The sequence below is a fragment of the Heterodontus francisci genome, chromosome 17 (assembly GCF_036365525.1).
Source record: "Heterodontus francisci isolate sHetFra1 chromosome 17, sHetFra1.hap1, whole genome shotgun sequence".
In the NCBI taxonomy this organism is placed as follows: Eukaryota; Metazoa; Chordata; class Chondrichthyes; order Heterodontiformes; family Heterodontidae; genus Heterodontus; species Heterodontus francisci.
Genome location: NC_090387.1, coordinates 6162023 through 6180128, shown reverse-complemented (window position 1 = coordinate 6180128; position 18106 = coordinate 6162023). Strand labels below are relative to the sequence as shown.

The following is an 18106-nucleotide window of genomic DNA, read 5'->3' as shown; positions in this document are numbered from 1 at the left end:
CGGGGATCACATAGTTCTGTGTATCAAGGCTAATTACAGTTCATTGGCTGGGAGGTGCTTTCAGACACAAATCAGTTTGTGTGAAATGGTGGCGATGAAAATTGTGCAATAGCTTGCAGGAGTTCCAGTTTGCATACAAAATTCTAAAGATAAACGCACACTTATTTTTTGCACAACATTTATTTCTTTAAATACAAAATCATGCAGATAATCACTGCACAAAATAAATTATTTTAAAAAGTGCAAAAAAAGAGTATCGCAAGATATAAACCACAAGCTGATTGGACGCGATTCGAACCCCCAGTTACTTTGCATTTGTTCCTCTCGCATCCGCCCTTTCCCCGAGCACCAGGGCCCGGCATGAGTTCCGCGACCGGCCCGGGACCCCGGCCTGTGTTACTGGGGATTCGAGACGCCGCTATCGAAGAAAGGGGCCATTGCGCTTGGGACACCAACAAAGTGGGAGCGACTCCGGTGAGAGACAGCGGGCGGAGGGACCCGGGGAGGGAACGGACAGCGCTGTAGGGAGACGGACTGCTGTGCGCATGCTCCCTTCCACCTTAGAACGCTGAGTATCCATTCGGCTGACACAATGTTGCAAAGCACGTGAGCGGGTCTCATTCATGAATGGGGCCGGGGTTGGCTGTGTCACGCATGCTCTTCATCTCAGCTGCCGGGGTGTCGATGTAACGGGCCAGTGGCGCAATGGATAACGCGTCTGACTACGGATCAGAAGATTCCAGGTTCGACTCCTGGCTGGCTCGAAAATTTTTGGGTACTTAGTTTCATTGAGCCAGAAAATTTACTTTTATCAGTGGAACATAGGGGAAAATAAATCCTTAAAAAAATTAACTTGTAATATTTCATCACGGAGGAACCACTGCAAACTCCCACCTCCACACAGCTTCCCACTGAGGCTTGACAACCCTCCAGGATCATTCTGGGAAAATATTTACATTTATATAGCGCCTTTCACGACCACAGGATGGCCCAAAGTGCTTCACAGCCAATTAAATACTTTTGGAGAGACTGTTGTAAATGTAGGAAAGGCAGCAGCCAATTTGCATGGCCAGCTCCCACAAACAGCAACTTGGGATCTTGATGTGCATAAATTGGCTGCCTACACATCAACATGACTACACTTCATTAATTATCAGACAAGCAGTGTGACAAATCAGAGACCGTGGAGGTGTTGAGAGATGTGGTGGGGTAGAGCTGGGTGTCGTCAGTGTACATGTGGGACCTGACACTGTGCTTTTTGGATGATTTCACTTCGGCTACAGCCATGATCAGCCATGATCCAGTTGAATAATGGAACCAAATTGAGGGGCTGAATGAACTCCAATGTTCCTATAACTCTCCAGTTAGGAGCTGTCGACTCTTACTGTGTTATGATCTGTTTCTCTCACAGGATTGTGTCCCTGGCATTACCATGCAGTACCCTCACTGCACACATTGCAGTGACCTCCTGATTCACCTGGTTCAAGTGTACTGTCCCCTGGAAGGTTCATCCTATCACCGAACTATCAATGTGTTGGCTTGTCTCAGACGAGAATGCTGGGGGAAATCTGACAGGTAGGTTGTCCCCAACCCATTGCTAAAAGCTTGCAGCAACTTGAGAAAGTGAGAATTCAGGAACAGTGCATTTAATTTGTTCTTTAGAAAAATTTGTAAGTTTTACATCGGCCTGTTCCTGCGCTGTAAAATTCATCCGGCCCCAAACAATAGTGGTAATGTAGAGCACGGTAAGTATTTAGATGAGCACTTGAAATGCCATAGCATGCAAGGCTACGGGCCAAGTGCTGGAAAATGGGATTAGAATAGATAGGCTTGATGGCCGGCACGGACACGGTGGGCCGAAGGGCCTGTTTCTGTGCTGTATAACTCTATGCTCCACACGAGTCTCCTTCATCACATCCTATTAGCATATTCTACTTCTTTCTTCCTCGTGTTTATCCAGCTTCCCTTTAAATGTATCTATACTATTCACCTTAACTGCTCCCTATGGTAGCAAGTTCCACATTCTCACCAGTCTCTGGGTAAAAAGGTTTATCCTGACTTCTAGTTTCGGTCTCCCCCACAAGTGGAAACATCTTCTCTATGTCTACCCCATCAAACCCCATCAGCCTTCGCTTTTCTAGAAAAGAGCCCCAGCCTGTTCAGTCTTTCCTGATAGTGATAACCTCTCTGTTCTGGTAGCATCTTTGCAAATCTTTTCTGCAAGTTCTTCACTGCTTCTATAACAGCACACTGTGGCTTTACTAAGGCTGTCTCTCTCTGTCTCTCTCTTTCCCTGTCTGTCTTTCTTTTTCTGTGTGTCTCTGTCTGTTGAATTTGGTAGGGGGAGGGAGATGACAAATTAGCAGAGAGGAGCAGAAATGAGATCAGAGGAGAGAGAGGTATAAATAGCAGTAAAATTAGAAATATCCCAAAAAACGCAGGATGGAGCCCATTAAGACGTGTAAGGAAAGTATTGCATGCAGCTGCGGATTCAAATACAACAAACATATCATCTACAAATTTTAGCAGTTTGCAACGGGCAAGGTACAGGCCGTACCCAACCAGCCCGTGCTTGCAAAACTCAAAACATTAGATGTGATTCTGCAATTGGTCAACATTTGCTAAATTATCCTCAGTGTGCTAAGAATTACGCTGACAACCAATTTAAGATTGTCAGTCGGGCTCGCAGTGTGGCGCATTTGCGCGTACTGGAAGCTACATCTATTAATACACAGGGTCCTGTTCTTTGCAGACAGAAAGAACATGTACACACACTGCACCTGTTTCAGCTGAACAAAATAAGTGACAGTCATTCAGTGGTTCATTCCTCAGGGTAATCAGAGTCAAGCTGTCTGGTTTAAATTTCAAACAAAGCTTGGCAGTTGATTGTCAGTCACCGTAAACTGATACATTCTCCAAGGAAACATCTCTACCAATTAGAGTTCACTTGCCAACCAATCAGCACTGTCATCTCATATAGTATAAAGTCGTCGTTTTCCCTTACATTGGTATTCTTGCGGATGTCCTGATGAGTGCAAGACTAAAAGCTTTGACAACATGTCCAAATGTAATATTTCCAAGTTTGCTGATGACACAAAACTCGTTGGGAATGTGAGTTGTGAGGGGGGATGCAAAGAGGCTTCAAGGGAATTTAGACAGGCTAAGTGAGTGTACAAGGTATGGCAGATGCAATATAATGTGAATAAGTGTGAATTTATCCACTTTGATAGGAAAAACAGAAATGCAGAATATTTCTTAAATGGTGAGAGGTTGGGAAGTGTTGATGTCCCAAAGGGACCTGGGTGTCTTTGTTCATGAGTCACTAAAAGCTAGTATGCAGGTGCAGCAAACATTTAGGAAGGCAAATGGTATGTTGGCCTTTATTGCAAGGGGATTTGAGTACAGGAGTAAAGAAGTCTTGCTGCAATTGTATAAAGCCTTGGTGAGACCGCACCTGGAGTATTGTGTACAATTTTGGTCGCCTTATCTAAAGAAGGATATACTTGCCATTGAGGGAGTGCAATGGAAGTTCACCAAACTGATCCTTGGGATGGTGGAATTGTCCTATGAGGAAAGATTGAGGAAACTGGACCTGTATTCTCTAGGGTTTAGAAGAATGAGAGGTGAACTCATTGAAACATACAAAATTCTGATAGGGTGTGACAGGGTGGATGCAGGAAGGATGTTTCCACTGGCTGGGGTGTCTAGAACCAGGGGACACAATCTCAGAATGATGAGGTAGACCATTTAAGACTGAGATGAGGAGAAATTTCTTCACTCAGAGTGTGGAGAATCTTTGGAATTCTCTACCCCAGGGGATGGTGGAGGCTCAGTCATTGAGTATGTTCAAGGCAGAGATTGATAGATTTCTAAATATTTAAGGCACCAAGGGATATGGGGATAGTGTGAAAAAATGACATTGAGGTAGAAGATCAGCCATGATCTTGTTGAATGGCACAACAGCCTCGAGGGGCTGAATGGCCTACTCTTGCTCCTATTTCCTATGTTCTTAGAGGATTATGACATGGTTGCATTAACAGAGACATGGCTCAAAAAAAGGCCAGGAATAGGTGTTCTTGGTTACCAATCATTCAGGAATTAAGAGAAGGAAAAAGAGGAGTAGGTGTGGCAGTATTGATTACGGATGACATTCCATAAAAAGGCAATATAAGATAGTTCTAGGACTGAAGCTACTTGGCTTGATTCGGTGAACAGAGGCAGAGCTGTTATATTGTAGGGAATTTTAGAGTTCCGAACAGTGAGAATGAGATGGATGAGTAAATTTGTCAGCAAATTTCAAAGGGGTGTAACAAAAATAGAGTAGTACGATTAGGAGACTTTAATTATCTGAATACGGACTGGGAAAAGCACAATGCTAGAGGTAGGGAAGGAGATGAATTTCTGATGCGGACAAGAGAACTTTCTCGATCATTATGTCTCCAGTTCAACAACGAAGGAAGCAAAGAAAATGGAGTGTGTTACAGTGATAAGATCATCTAAGTAACAGTGACCACGAGAAAATTTGCTTTAAAGTAATTATGGAAAAAGACCAGAAAATATCAAGTGAGGAAGAGTGAAATTCAGTGATTTAAAGAAGTGAGTTAACACAGGGAGATTGGAAAAGGTGACTGCAGAGTAAATCAGTAACAGAGCATTGGAGGACATTCAGAAGAGAGTGTTCACCTACAAACTAGGCATATTCTATTGAAGGGAAAAGGAGAAGCATCGAAAGCTAATGCACCCCTGATGACAAAGGAAGTAAAAGATAAAATAAAACAGAAAAAGGAGGCTTATATCAAGTGTCAGATGTGAGATTCAGTTAATAACCAGGGAGATTATAGAAAGCACAGAAGGGAGTTGAAAAGGTTAATACAGGAGGCAAATAGAAGTTATGAGAAAAGATTAGCAGGGAACATTAAATTCAACCCTAAAACATTTTCTTAACATATAAAGTGTAAGTGGTTTGTTAGGGAAAAATTTGGGGAAGTTAAGGACTCAAAGAGCAATCTTCGTGTTGAAGCAGAGGACAATGGCTCAAGTATTAAATGAGTATTTTGCATCTGTCTTCACAAAGGAAGTGGATGATGTGAAGGTTCCACTAAGAGAAGAGGAAAGTTATGGACAGGATAGTAACCGATAAAGAAGACATACTAAAAAGAATAGCATTACTGCAAGTTAATACTTTTCCTGGTCCAGATAGAGTGCATCCTAGGATCCTGAAAGACGCTAAGAGAGGAATAACAGAAACATTAGTCATAATCTTTCAGGGAGTTGAGGGCTATGAGGAGCTGGCATGAAACAGGAGTTGAGGTCTGGGGCAGATCAGCCATGATCTTATTGAATGGCAGGGCAGGTTTGAGGGGCCGAATGGCCTACTGCTGCTCCTATTTCTTATGTTCAGTCTTTATAGGATAGAAGAGTAGAGCTGGCAAACTGGAGGGTTGCTAATGTTATACCACTGTTTAAGGAAGGAGAGAGGGATATACCAGTAAACGACAGGTCAGTCAGCTGAAGATTAGTAGTGGGAATGTCATTGGAAAACATCAGGAATAAAATAAACTTTCATTTGGAAAGGCAAGGGTTAATCAAGGAGAGCCAGCAGTGATTTGTTATCATGTTGTTTAACCGTTGATTGAATTCGTTGATGAGGTAACAGAAAGTTGATCAAGGTAACGCAGTAGATGTTGTTTACATGAATTTTCAGAAGGAATTCGACAAAGTGCCACACAGGAGGTTTATTAAAAAGATAGGAGCTCATGGAATCATAGGGAAAATGCTGATAAGGATACAAAATTAGCTGAGTGACAGGAAGCAAAGGTTGGTAGATGGGAGGTGGTTAACAGTGGTGTTCCGCTCCGTCTCTCTTTGTCCTCCAATTCTGCGGTGTTTCATCTCATTTTCTGTTTATTTTTTTCTCCTTTCACATCCTCTGCTCCCCCCTCACTTATTTTGCAATCCAGGTGTTTGACTTTCTCTCTTAATCCTGTTCTACATCCAGTGAGTTTCTGTACATTGGAGAGGAGGCAGAAGGGATGAGTGAGTATTGCAGGTCTCCACTACTCTCCGCATCTCCCCCACCTTCCAGAGCCCTGTTGACTTGGAGACGATGGGGCACCAGGAAACAGTGCGAGAGTAACCAGGCCCTGCTGATCACTGGGGCTGTGTTTGATAGCGGAACAGCAGGGTGGCACGGTCGATGTTGGGGTTGGGGACGTCTGTTTGCAGCTCAGAGTGTTAACTGTCTCACCATTTGTCCCACAGCTGGAAGGTTTTACGCTCACAGTGCCAGGAGACGAAGCACAAACAGGAAGCAACAGCAGAGGTAAGAGTCTGTGGACAAATCTTATCTCTGTACCCGCTCCCCATTTCCCCCCACCCCACAACCGTCCATCTTTACTGTCAGCCATGTCAGAAGGTTGTGGATTCAAATCCCAGGACGGAGACACCAGAGACATTTATAGAATCATAAACTGTCTACAGCACAGAAGGAGGCCATTCGGCCCATCGCGACTGTTCCAGCTCCCTGCAAGAGCGACTCAACTGGTCCCACCCGTGGGCTTTTCCCCGTAGCCCTGTCAATTTTTTTCTCTTCCGATAATTGTCCAATTCTCTGTTAAAGGCCTCAGTTGAATCTGCCTCCACCGCACTCCCAGGCAGGGGATTCCAGATCCCAACCACACACTGTGTTTCGAAGCTTTTCCTCATGTTGCTGTTTCTTCTTTTGTCAATCATCTTAAACCAGTGTCCTCTGGTTTTGGATCTGTCGGCCATTGGGAAGTTTCTCTTTATCTACTCTGTCCAGACCCCTCATCATTTTGAACACCTCGATCAAATCTCCTCTTAATTCTCTTCTCCAAGGAGAACAGTCCCAGTTTCTCCAGTCATCAACTGAAATTCCTCATCCCTGGAACCATTCTTGTAAATCTTTCCTGCACCCTCTCTAATGCCTTCACATTCTTTCTAAAGCGTGGTGCCCAGAATTGGACGCAATATTCCAGTTGAGTTCGAACCACAGGTTTATCGTAACTTCCTTGCTTTTGTACTCTTTGACCCTATTTATAAAGTACAGGATCTCAAGTGCTTTATTATCCACTTTCTCAACCTACCCAGTCAACTTCATTGATTTGTACACACATACCCCCAGGTCCCTCTGCCCCTGCACCCGCTTTAGAATTGAACCTTTTTTTTAACTTGCCTCTCCTTATTCTTCCTACCAAAATAAATCACTTCATACTTGTCTGCATTAACTTTCATCTGCCACTTGTCTGTTCATTCCACCAGCCTGTGTCCTCTTGAAGTTTATCTCTATCCTCCTCACAGTTCACAATACTTCCAAGTTTTGTGTCATCTGCAAATTTTGAAATTGTGCCCTGTACACCCAAGTCTAGATCATCAATATATGTCAAGAAAAGCGGGCGTCCTGGTACAGACCCCTGGGAAATCCCACGCTATACCTTCCACCGGTCCGAAAAACAACCGTTCACAACCACCCTCTGTTTCCTGTCACTCAGCCAGTTTTGTACTTGAGCACAAAATCTAGGCAGACATTCCCAGTGCCGTACTGCTGATTCAGGAGTCAATTACTGCAGTAAGGAGGGATGATAGCTTAGAAGGTTCCTCTCATGAGGCCATATGGGTAGAACTTAAAAACAAAAAGGGGGCTATCACTTGGCTGGGAGTGTACTACAGGCATCAAAACAGTCAGGGAGAGATAGAGGAGCAGATATGCAGGCAAATTTCAGAGAGGTGTAAAAATAATAGGGTAATAATAGTAGGGGATTTCAACTTCCCCTATATTAGAGGGGATAGTGTTAGTGCAAAAAGCTTAAAGGGGGTGGAATTCTTCAAGTGCATTCAGGAGAGCTTTTTGAGCCAGCACATAGAGAGTCCGAGAAGAGGAGGAGCGGTACTGGACTTAATCCTAGGGAATGAAGCCGGACAAGTAGAAGTGTCAGTGGGGGAGCATTTCGGGGATAGTGACCATAACTCTAAGATTTAAGGTAGTTATGGAAAAGGATATAAAGGGACTGGAAATATAAGTACCACATTGGGGGAAGACAGATTTCAATATGATAAAACAGGATCTGGCCGAAGTGGAGTGGGAGCAGCTACTTGTAGGAAAGTCTACATCAGACCAGTGGGAGTCATTCAGAAAGGAAATAGTGAGAATTCAGGTCCAACATGTTCCTGTAACGGTGAAGGGTAGGACCAACAGGTCCAGGGAACCCTGGATGTCAAGGGATATAGAGGATTGGATAAGGAAAAAAAAAGGAGGCTTTTGGCAGATTCAGAGCACTGAAAACAGCAGAGGCACGAGAGGAGTATAGGAAGTGTAGGGGTGTACTTAAAAAAAGTAATTAGGAGAGCGAAGAGGGGGCATGAAAAAACACTGCCGGGCAAGATAAAGGAAAATCCCAAGGCGTTTTATAAGTATATTAAGGGCAGGAGGATAACCAGGGAAAGAGTAGGGCCCAAAGTGGCAATCTGTGTGTGGAGCTGGAGGACATAGGTGAGGTTTTGAATAATTACTTGTCATCTGTGTTCACTATGGAGAGGGATGATGTAGGTGTAGAGATCAGGGAGGGGGATTGTGATATACTTGAACAAATTAGCATTGAAAGGGAGGAAGTATTAGCTGTTTTAACGGGCTGAAAGGTGGATAAATCCCCAGGCCAAGATGAGATGTATCCCAGGCTGTTATGTGAGGCAAGGGAGGAGATAGCAGGGGCTCTGACACAAACTTTCAAATCCTCTCTGGCCACAGAAGAGATACCAGAGGACTGGAGGACAGCGAATGTGGTACCATTATTCAAGAAGGGTAACAGGGATAAACCAGGTAATTACAGGCCGGTGAGTCTAACATCAGTGGTAGGGAAATTATTGGAAAAAAATTCTGAGAGATAGGATTAATCTCCACTTGGAGATACAGGGATTAATCAAGGATGGTCAGCATGGCTTTGTCAGGGGGAGATTGTGTCTAACTAATTTGATTGAATTTTTTGAGTAGGTGACTAGATGTGTAGATGAGGGTAAAGCAGTTGATGTAGTCTACATGGACTTCAGTAAGGCTTTTGATAAGGTCCCACATGGGAGATTGGTTAAGAAGGTAAGAACCCATGGGATCCAGGGCAATTTGGCAAATTGGATCCAAAATTGGCTTAGTGGCAGGAGGCAGAGGGTGATGGTCGAGGGTTGTTTTTGTGAGTGGAAGCCTGTGACCAGTGGTGTACCACAGGGATCGGTGCTGGGACCCTTGCTGTTTGTAGTGTACATTAATGATTTAGACGTGAATATAGGAGGTATGATCAGTAAGTTCACAGATGACACGAAAATTGGTGGAGTTGTAAATAGTGAGGAGGAAAGCCTTAGATTACAGGACGATATAGATGAACTGGTAAGATGGGCGGAGCATTGGCAAATGGAATTTAATCCTGAGAATTGTGAGGTGATGCACTTTGGGAGGACTAACAAGGCAAGGGAATATACAATGGATGGTAGGACCCTAGGAAGTACAGAGGGTCAGAGCGACCTTGGTGTACTTGTCCATAGATCACTGAAGGCAGCAGCGCAGGTAGATAAGGTGGTTAGGAAGGCATATGGGATACTTGCCTTTATTAGCCGAGGCATAGAATATAAGAGCAGAGAGGTTATGATGGAGCTGTATAAAACACTGGTTAGGCCACAGCTGGAGTACTGTGTACAGTTCTGGTCACCACACTATAGGAAGGATGTGATTGCACTGGAGAGGGTGCAGAGGAGATTCACCAGGATATTGCCTGGGCTGGAGCATTTCAGCTATGAAGACAGACTAGATAGGCTGGGGTTGTTTTCCTTGGAGCAGAGAAGGCTGAGGGGGGACCTGATTGAGGTATACAAAATTATGAGGGGCATTGATAAGATAGATAGGAAGAAACTTTTTCCGTTAGCGGAGGGGTCAATAACCAGGGGGCATAGATTTAAGGTAAGGAGCAGAAGGTTTAGAGGGGATTTGAGGAAAAACCTTTTCACCCAGAGGGTGGTTGGAATCTGGAGCACACTGTCTGAAGGGGTGATGGAGGCAGGAACCCTCACAACATTTAAGAAGTATTTAGATGAAACACCATGGCATACAAAGCTACGGGCCAAGTGCGGGAAAATGGGATTAGATTGGATGGGTGCTTGATGGTCGGCGCTGATGCATTGGGCCGAAGGGCCTGTTTCTGTGCTGTAGAACTCTATGACTAGTACTGAGGGAGCCACACTGTCAGAGTGCCAGTACTGAGGGAGTGCTGCACTGGCGGAGGGTCTGTACTGAGGGAGTGCTGCACTGGCGAAAGGTCCATACTGAGGGAGTGCTGCACTGTCGGAAGTGCCATATTTCAGATGAGATGTTAAACTGAGGCCCCACTCTCCCTCCTCCTCACTCTCTGTCCCCCATCTCTATGTTCCTCTCTCATTTCCCATTCCCTCCCTTCCTCTCTAAGTCTGAACATCCAAAACTGGATAGAGATTTACTTTATTGATTATGATGAGTGTGTAGGGGACGGGGGGGGGGGGGGGGGTGGGTGGTGCTAATTACCCCTTTACCCCACCTTCCTCCCTGTTGGGTGGAATTGTTGATGTAATAAGATAATTGTAGACAATTTGTTTTTTAAAGAAAGACGTGGTTGCTGTGACAACGAAGGACTGGTGCGACGAGGCAGATAACTGGGGGGTGGATGATTCTCCTGGACACAGCGCTGAGGGGTTACTGAGTCTCGGGGCAGTCAAGCCCCCGCCCACCATATCAGACACAGAGATCGGAGACCAGGCAACGAGGCTCGAGGGCCTCAATCTACTGGAGAAGCCTGAGGGGAAGGGGCTGCTTATACAAACTCCTGTGCCAGTCTTCCAGCCTTTTTATATCAGTGTGATGGAAGAGGAGGATTACTCACTGGAAATTGGGTTCAGCCACGAGCGGAAACTGCTACACGAGTACCAGAGGAGAGAAGGAGTCAATGTTGAACAGCTGAACAGGTGAGAGAAAATGGTTTCACTGAGTTTATAAACCATCAGGAAAGGATGAAGAGGCTGGGGCCCTTCCCTCTAGACAAGAGAAGGCTGAGGGGTTGTAATGAGTTCTTTATGTTGTCTGATGCAACATAAATGAGATGTGTGGAATCCAGTTGATTGATGATCTCTCACAGGTTTATTAACAGCTAAACTATTATATACAAAACAGAGCAAACTATTTACAGAACCTTTCTCTAGATGTTACAGTTGCTGAGTGACTCTGGTTTGTAGTCACATGACTACATCCTGGTACTTAGCTCATTAGCATACTAAGATCTTAAAGGGACATCGCTCTTAAATGCAATCATACAACATCCCCTTTCTTTCCAAAGATAAGTTTCGTATGCTAAAAGTAAAAATACATAAAATTAGATATCAAAATTAATGACACAGGCATAGAGATTATGAAATTTGCACATGCAGAAGCTTAAGAGGCCACATATCATTTTGGTGGTTTGACAACTGTTGCTCAGGGAAACAGCTGTTGCAGATCTTTCTGAATTTTCTCGCTCTCTACATTCAGTTTCTGTTTCTCCTCCTTCAGTCTGCTAACATACTTTGTTGCTTTTCTCAAGATGACCACTTTCGAGGCCTTCTTGGAGATTTCCGGCACCTCATCTCGAAGAGCCAACAGACAATGCTTCAACTTATTCCTCCTCTGCCACTTCAGGACATTGTGTGTCCTTCGCCTCTCCTCATCCTCCACATCTGAAGGTCTTAGGCTCGAGGTGGAGGACTTGTTGTAGGAGGAGGACCTGGCCTCATGGAGGTACCTGTCCATTCTGGCTCTGTTTTGGTGCTGGTGGTTCTCTGGAGAGCAGAAGTGAAGGCGCGACTTAATAGTGTTGTTGCTGGGTTTTCAGACTGCACCGTTTGATGCTGGCCAGAGTCTGCGGACAGGTTCCGGTTCTCGGAGATTTGTCCTTGGCAATGCTCCCCACTGCCAGCCTTTGCTTCTCAGTAGTGACGACGTCAATCTCTTCTTCTGAGTCGCTGGAGTGTGAGGGAGCACAGCCCATTGACGAGGAATTTTCACCATCTGAATTTGGATCTTCATTCTCTTGGTGTGACGTCTCTGGGAAGAGGCTGATACTCTCTAAACCAGAACCACTGAGATCCTGGAGGAACTGTGACTCAATGCGGGTACCTTTGGTCTCCTCTGCTTTAATTGGTACCTTGGTGACCTCGTTGATAGTCACAATGTTGAGGTCCTTACACGCTGGTAGTCCTGCCACTGCTGCTCCGCTCGTGTAGAATATTTATGGTTTCCATGCCGACTTGCCATAGCGGAATTGCATTGTTAATATGTCACTGCAAGGGAAGGGTGACCCGCTGCATGCAGATAGCTTTGCAGTTGTCAGTTGTATCATTGATTTCCCATGACTCCGGTACATATCCTTCAGGATTCGGACTGGTAGGATATTTGCACTAGCTCCAGTGTCAATCTTAATCCAGAGTGTGTGTCTGCTAGCTTTCTTTGGGCACGTGATATTGACGGTAGTGAAAGCTTCCAGTTGTTTGACTTCATCAACACAATGTGTCAGGTTCACAATGTGAAACGCCTGCTCATCTTCTGGCTGAGAATAACTTCTCTCTGTGTCCTGTCTCAGGTCTGTTTTACTGTGGACTGCGTGTATTGGCTTGCGTTTACACCGGTCTCTGGATTCCTCCTTGCTGCTGTTGCCCTGTTGCTGCGCCTGTCTTCTGTTTGTTTGTGTCCTGCTGTGACTTCTGGCTGCATCTTTGGAGCCAGATTTCGTGCATTGGTGGGCCCAGTGTCCTTTTGCACCGCACGCCTTGCACAGATCTTGAATTGCAGGACAAGTTCGAGGTGAGCGGGACAAACCACACTTACCACACAGCTTGCTCTTTTCAACCTGGTTATCGTGCCGATACTGTCGGCTGTACTTAGTGTCCAGCTACAATGGCTTTATATTTCCTGCCATCTTCCAGCAGTGCATCAATGCTGTGACCTTTCTTTTTCCCGACGAGGTCTTTCTGAAACACTTCACTGGGTGTTGATACAATCACCAGCTCCATTATTTGGTGGACAGCTCAGTTTCTGAGAAGTAGCATCATTGCCCTTACTACAGCATCTGCTGATGAACAGATCTATTGATTTCTGTGGCTGTTGCCTGTAGGACATCAATTCCAGGTGGTGAATTCTAAAATTCACTCTTAATTGGAATTGATATTTCAGCACTTTCCATATCTTTGTGGAATCTTTCTAGTCCTCATCAGATAATCCAGACGTATTGATTCTGTGTAATCCCTCTTTTCCAACTGCTATTAGTATTTTTACAGCCTGTTTTTCTGGTTCTGCAATCACTTGGTCTGTGAAGCCTAACTGCATTCTTTGTTTGAAAAGTTGGAACTCAGATAGGATTTCCGTGGCCTTCCAGTTCATGCTAGGAAATTTGGTGTCCATATTTTTGTTGTTCTTTTGCTTATAATTTGCTTTAAGACTTATTCTATGACTCTGCACTGTTTTCCCTTTAAGAAACTCTGTTGTTTAGACTGGCTGCTTGGATTGAGAGGAGTAGGTGTTTGACAGTGCTCTGTGTTTATCTTGCTTGCAGCACTTAAGCTTGTCTATTTACACAGCTGTTTAATGGACCATTCAATTACTTTTTTTTGCTAGCGTTTGCTTATGTTCACGCTCGAGTGGTTTAATGGTATTTTTATAGCTGTGGCTGCGTGAATGGATGCTCTTCTTCGCACTTGAGTGATTTAATATTTTTTAAAACTTTGGCTGCGTGGACGAGGCTTTGCAGTGATTGGGGTTTTGTTGCACTTTTTGCAATCAAATGCCTCCTGTAATGGCACTGAACGTGATCAGTCTGGGAGAGGAGTCGGGTCTCCCCCGTTTGATTTTTTCCAAAGACTCTGTAAAAAAAAAAAAATCTTTTAAACACTTCAAAGCTTGTTTTCTTAAAACCAGTATCCCTTGACCGTCGGCGCAATGACTCACCCAATTTACTTGCAGCCTGTTGTTCTGAACTCTGTCTTCTACAGCTAGAGGTAGCTTCTTTCTTCTTTCCACTTTTTGGGCCTGTATTTCTTTTGAATTTTCTCTCCAGTGGTTGTCGGAATGGTCGTTTTCAAAGCTGTTTGACCTGTGGTCTTTATGTTGTCACGTAAATGAGATGTGTGGAGTCCAGTTGGTTGAAGATCTCAAATAAGTTTATTAAAGTGAAACTATTATATACAGTACAGAGCAAACTATCTATAGACCTTCCTCTAGGTGTTACAGTTGCAGAGTGACTCTGGCTTGTAGTCACATGACTGAATCCTAGTAATTAGTCAATAGCATATTAAGATCTTAAAGGGACATCACTCTTAAAGGCAATCATACAACAAGGGTGACCTAACAGAGGTCTTTAAAGTTACAAAGGGGTTTGATTGGGTAGACATAGAGATGTTTCCACTTGTGAGGGAGACTCGAACGAGGGACCATAAATATAAGATAATCACAGACAAATCCAATCGGGAATTCAGGAGAAACCACTTTATCCAGAGAGTGGTGAGAATGTGGGAACTCGCTACCTCAGGGAGTGGTTGAGGTGAATAGTATAGATGCATTTAAGGGGAAGCTGGATAAACACATGAGGGGGAAAGGAATAGAAGGAGATGTTGATGAGGTTCGATGAAGAGAGGTGGGAGGAGGTTCGTATGGAGTAAATATTATGTCCTTTCGGCAGTGAATGCAGGTGCAGAGGTGATCCACTCAGAACAGCAAGATCCCAGGCTCCGTCCCCAGTCTGTGCTGTGAGCTGATTAGTTGGAGAGATTCTATTACTACCTGGACAAGTGGCTATGGTTCCCACTCCTGATCACAATCCTGTTGTGTTGATGTGGGTGTCGAGGGGACTGTTATGGCAGAAAGTGATGCTTCAGCTGTACAGAGCTTTAGTAAACCCTCACCTGGAGTAATTGGGTTCAGTTCTGGGCACCGAACCACAGCGAGGATCGATGGGTCTTTGAGGGAGTGCAGCACAGATTCATCAGGATAATACCAGAGCTAAAATGGGTTAAACACTGAGGACAGTTTGCATAGACATGGCTTCTTTCCATTGAGTTTAGAAAATTGAGGTGTTTAAAATGATAGAAAGGATTTGATAAATAGAGAGGAACTAACTATTTCCTCTGGGAGATATCAAGGAAGAGGGGACATAACCTTAAAGTTACAGCCGGGCTATTCAGGAGTGATGTCAGGAAATGCTCCTCCTAAACGGGCGGGGAAATTCTGGAATTCTCTCCTCCAAAAGGCTGGGGATGCTAAGGGTCAATTGAAAATTTCAAGGTGAGATCAATAGATTTTTATTTGGGTATGGGATTGAGGGGTATGGAGCAAATGCAGGAAAATGGAGTTAAGGCAAAGATCAATCATGATCTGATTGAATGGCGGATGGATCAGGCTCGAGGGGCTGAATGGCCTCCTGTTCCTGTATCGGGTGAGGACAAGATTGGGTTTGGCTGTGCTTTCTGCTGTATTTGAAGACCTGATCTATACTGTACGGGGCTCACACATGAAGAATGTCCTGCTGGATATGGTACAAAAGGGTGACTGACACCCTGGGAACCACACCCTGCAGGAGGGGGAGAACTTTGGTCCCCGGTACTTAGGCTAATGATTAAAACCCATGTAATATATTTCCTCCCCTCTCAGCTGTGAAGACAATGGAGGAGCAGAAACTTATGAGAAGGGTAAAGCCCGACATGGAGACAGAACCTTTGTCAAATTCATGAAACAGATTGCCAGCTGTCCTCAACAGATTTTAAGGTACGTGTCACAGTTAACTATATTGGAGCCAGAAACAGGGAGGGTAAAAACTGGACAATCCCAACTGGATTTATTTAGAGCTTTAGTTAATCACCTGTAGCACTGGGGATACAACACAAAGATTGTCGGGTCAAGGTTAGAGGGCAAGAGATCTTTTGATCAAAAGGCAGTAACAGAATCAAATATTCCACCCTTTAATTTTAGATAATACTTTGATTTGACAATATTTGTGGTAAAATAGCAAAAGTGATGGAAATTTGGGATGCAGAAAGACGGAGTTATTTGGCACGTAGGAGTGCAGGATAAACTGAGATGACGGGAGGCACAAAGCTGAGGGGCTACAGTGCCACCAATGATGGGAGGGTGTCACTACAACGTGACCTGTTTACATACATCATTTCCATTGTAAACGTGACAGGCATTTATATTGGAAAGAATTGACACAAACATGTGTCAGAAATGTAACAGCACAGAGTGAAGTTTCATAGGCAAAAGTGCACAATGTAATAAGATTTTTAATATAATATAGATTGGCATCAATGCACCATAAGGAAAGATCATATATCCCAGTGCCAAAGAATTTTATGTGATAGACATCCTGTGTGACACTTTTAACACATTCCCTCAATCTACAGCCACTATCATCAGCGGAGATAATGCTTTACCCAAGTACTTACAGCTCAAAGACTCTGACAAGGTACAAACTAGAATTAGAAAGAAAGAACTTGCATTTCTATAGCGCCTTTCACAACCTCAGGATTTCCCAAAGTGCTTCACAGCCAATCAAGTACTTTTAGAAGTGTAGTCACTGTTGTAATGTAGGAAATGCAGCACCCGATGTGCGCACAGCAAGCTCCCACGAACAGTGATTATGACCAGATCTTTTTTTTATGTGATTGTGGTTGGGGGAATAAATATTGATCAGGACACTGGGGAGAATTCTCCTGCTCTTTTCATAAAAGTGGCCATGTTTCCCTTTAAATCCACCTGAGAGGGCAGATGGGGCCCTGGTTTTAAATCTCATCCAAAAGAGGAGCCCCTCTGACAGTGCGGCGCTCCCTCAGTACTGACCCTCCGACAGTGCGGCACTCCCTCAGTACTGACCCTCCGACAGTGCGGCACTCCCTCAGTACTGACCCTCCGACAGTGCGGCACTCCCTCAGTACTGACCCTCCGACAGTGCAGCACTCCCTCAGTACTGACCCTCCGACAGTGCGGCGCCCCCTCAGTACTGACCCTCCGACAGTGCAGCACTCCCTTCAGTACTGACCATCCGACAGTGCAGCACTCCCTCAGTACTGACCCTCCGACAGTGCAGCACTCCCTCAGTACTGACCCTCCGACAGTGCGGCACTCCCTCAGTACTGACCCTCCGACAGTGCGGCGCCTCCTCAGTACTGACCCTCCGACAGTGCAGCACTCCCTCAGTACTGACCTTCTGACATTGCGGCACTCCCTCAGTACTGACCCTCCGACAGTGCGGCGCCCCCTCAGTACTGACCCTCCGACAGTGCAGCACTCCCTCAGTACTGACCCTCCGACAGTGCAGCACTCCCTCAGTACTGACCCTCCGACAGTGCGGCGCCCCCTCAGTACTGACCCTCCGACAGTGCAGAACTCCCTCAGTACTGAACCTCCAACAGTGCGGCGCCCCCTCAGTACTGACCCTCCGACAGTGTGGTACTCCCTCAGTACTGACCCTCCGACAGTGCAGCACTCCCTCAGTACTGACCCTCCGACAGTGCAGCACTCCCTCAGTACTGACCCTCCGACAGTGCAGCACTCCCTCAGTACTGACCCTCCGACAGTGCAGAACTCCCTCAGTACTGAACCTCCAACAGTGCGGCACTCCCTCAGTACTGACCCTCCGACAGTGCAGCACTCCCTCAGTACTGACCCTCCGACAGTGCAGAACTCCCTCAGTATTGAACCTCCAACAGTGCGGCGCCCCCTCAGTACTGACCGTCCGACAGTGCGGCACTCCCTCAGTACTGACCCTCCGACAGTGCAGCACTCCCTCGGTACTGACCCTCCGACAGTGCAGGACTCCCTCAGTACTGACCCTCCGACAGTGCAGCACTCCCTCACTACTGACCCTCCGACAGTGCAGTACTCCCTCAGTACTGACCCTCCGACAGTGCAGCACTCCCTCAGTACTGACCCTCCGACAGTGCGGCACTCCCTCAGTACTGACCCTCCGACAGTGCGGCACTCCCTCAGTACTGACCCTCCGACAGTGCGGCACTCCCTCAGTACTGACCCTCCGACAGTGCGGCACTCCCTCAGTACTGA

General features: G+C 45.4%; 1 protein-coding gene and 1 non-coding gene across 2 annotated transcripts in view; both read left to right on the top strand.

The window, feature by feature from the left end:
* Positions 1 to 313: 313 nt before the first annotated feature.
* The window catches only part of pdcd2l (programmed cell death 2-like), a 32414-nt gene continuing 14621 nt past the window's right edge, over positions 314 to 18106 (top strand). The window contains exons 1-5 of the mRNA XM_068049859.1: positions 314 to 474; positions 1412 to 1575; positions 6262 to 6322; positions 10637 to 10995; positions 15701 to 15814. Of these exons, the coding sequence (XP_067905960.1) occupies positions 361 to 474; positions 1412 to 1575; positions 6262 to 6322; positions 10637 to 10995; positions 15701 to 15814 (812 nt within the window). The 5' untranslated portion in view covers positions 314 to 360. The remainder of the gene's footprint in view (positions 475 to 1411; positions 1576 to 6261; positions 6323 to 10636; positions 10996 to 15700; positions 15815 to 18106) is intronic.
* On the top strand, positions 692 to 764 carry trnar-acg (transfer RNA arginine (anticodon ACG)). The gene has a single exon. It is a non-coding gene; the product is annotated as a tRNA-Arg (tRNA).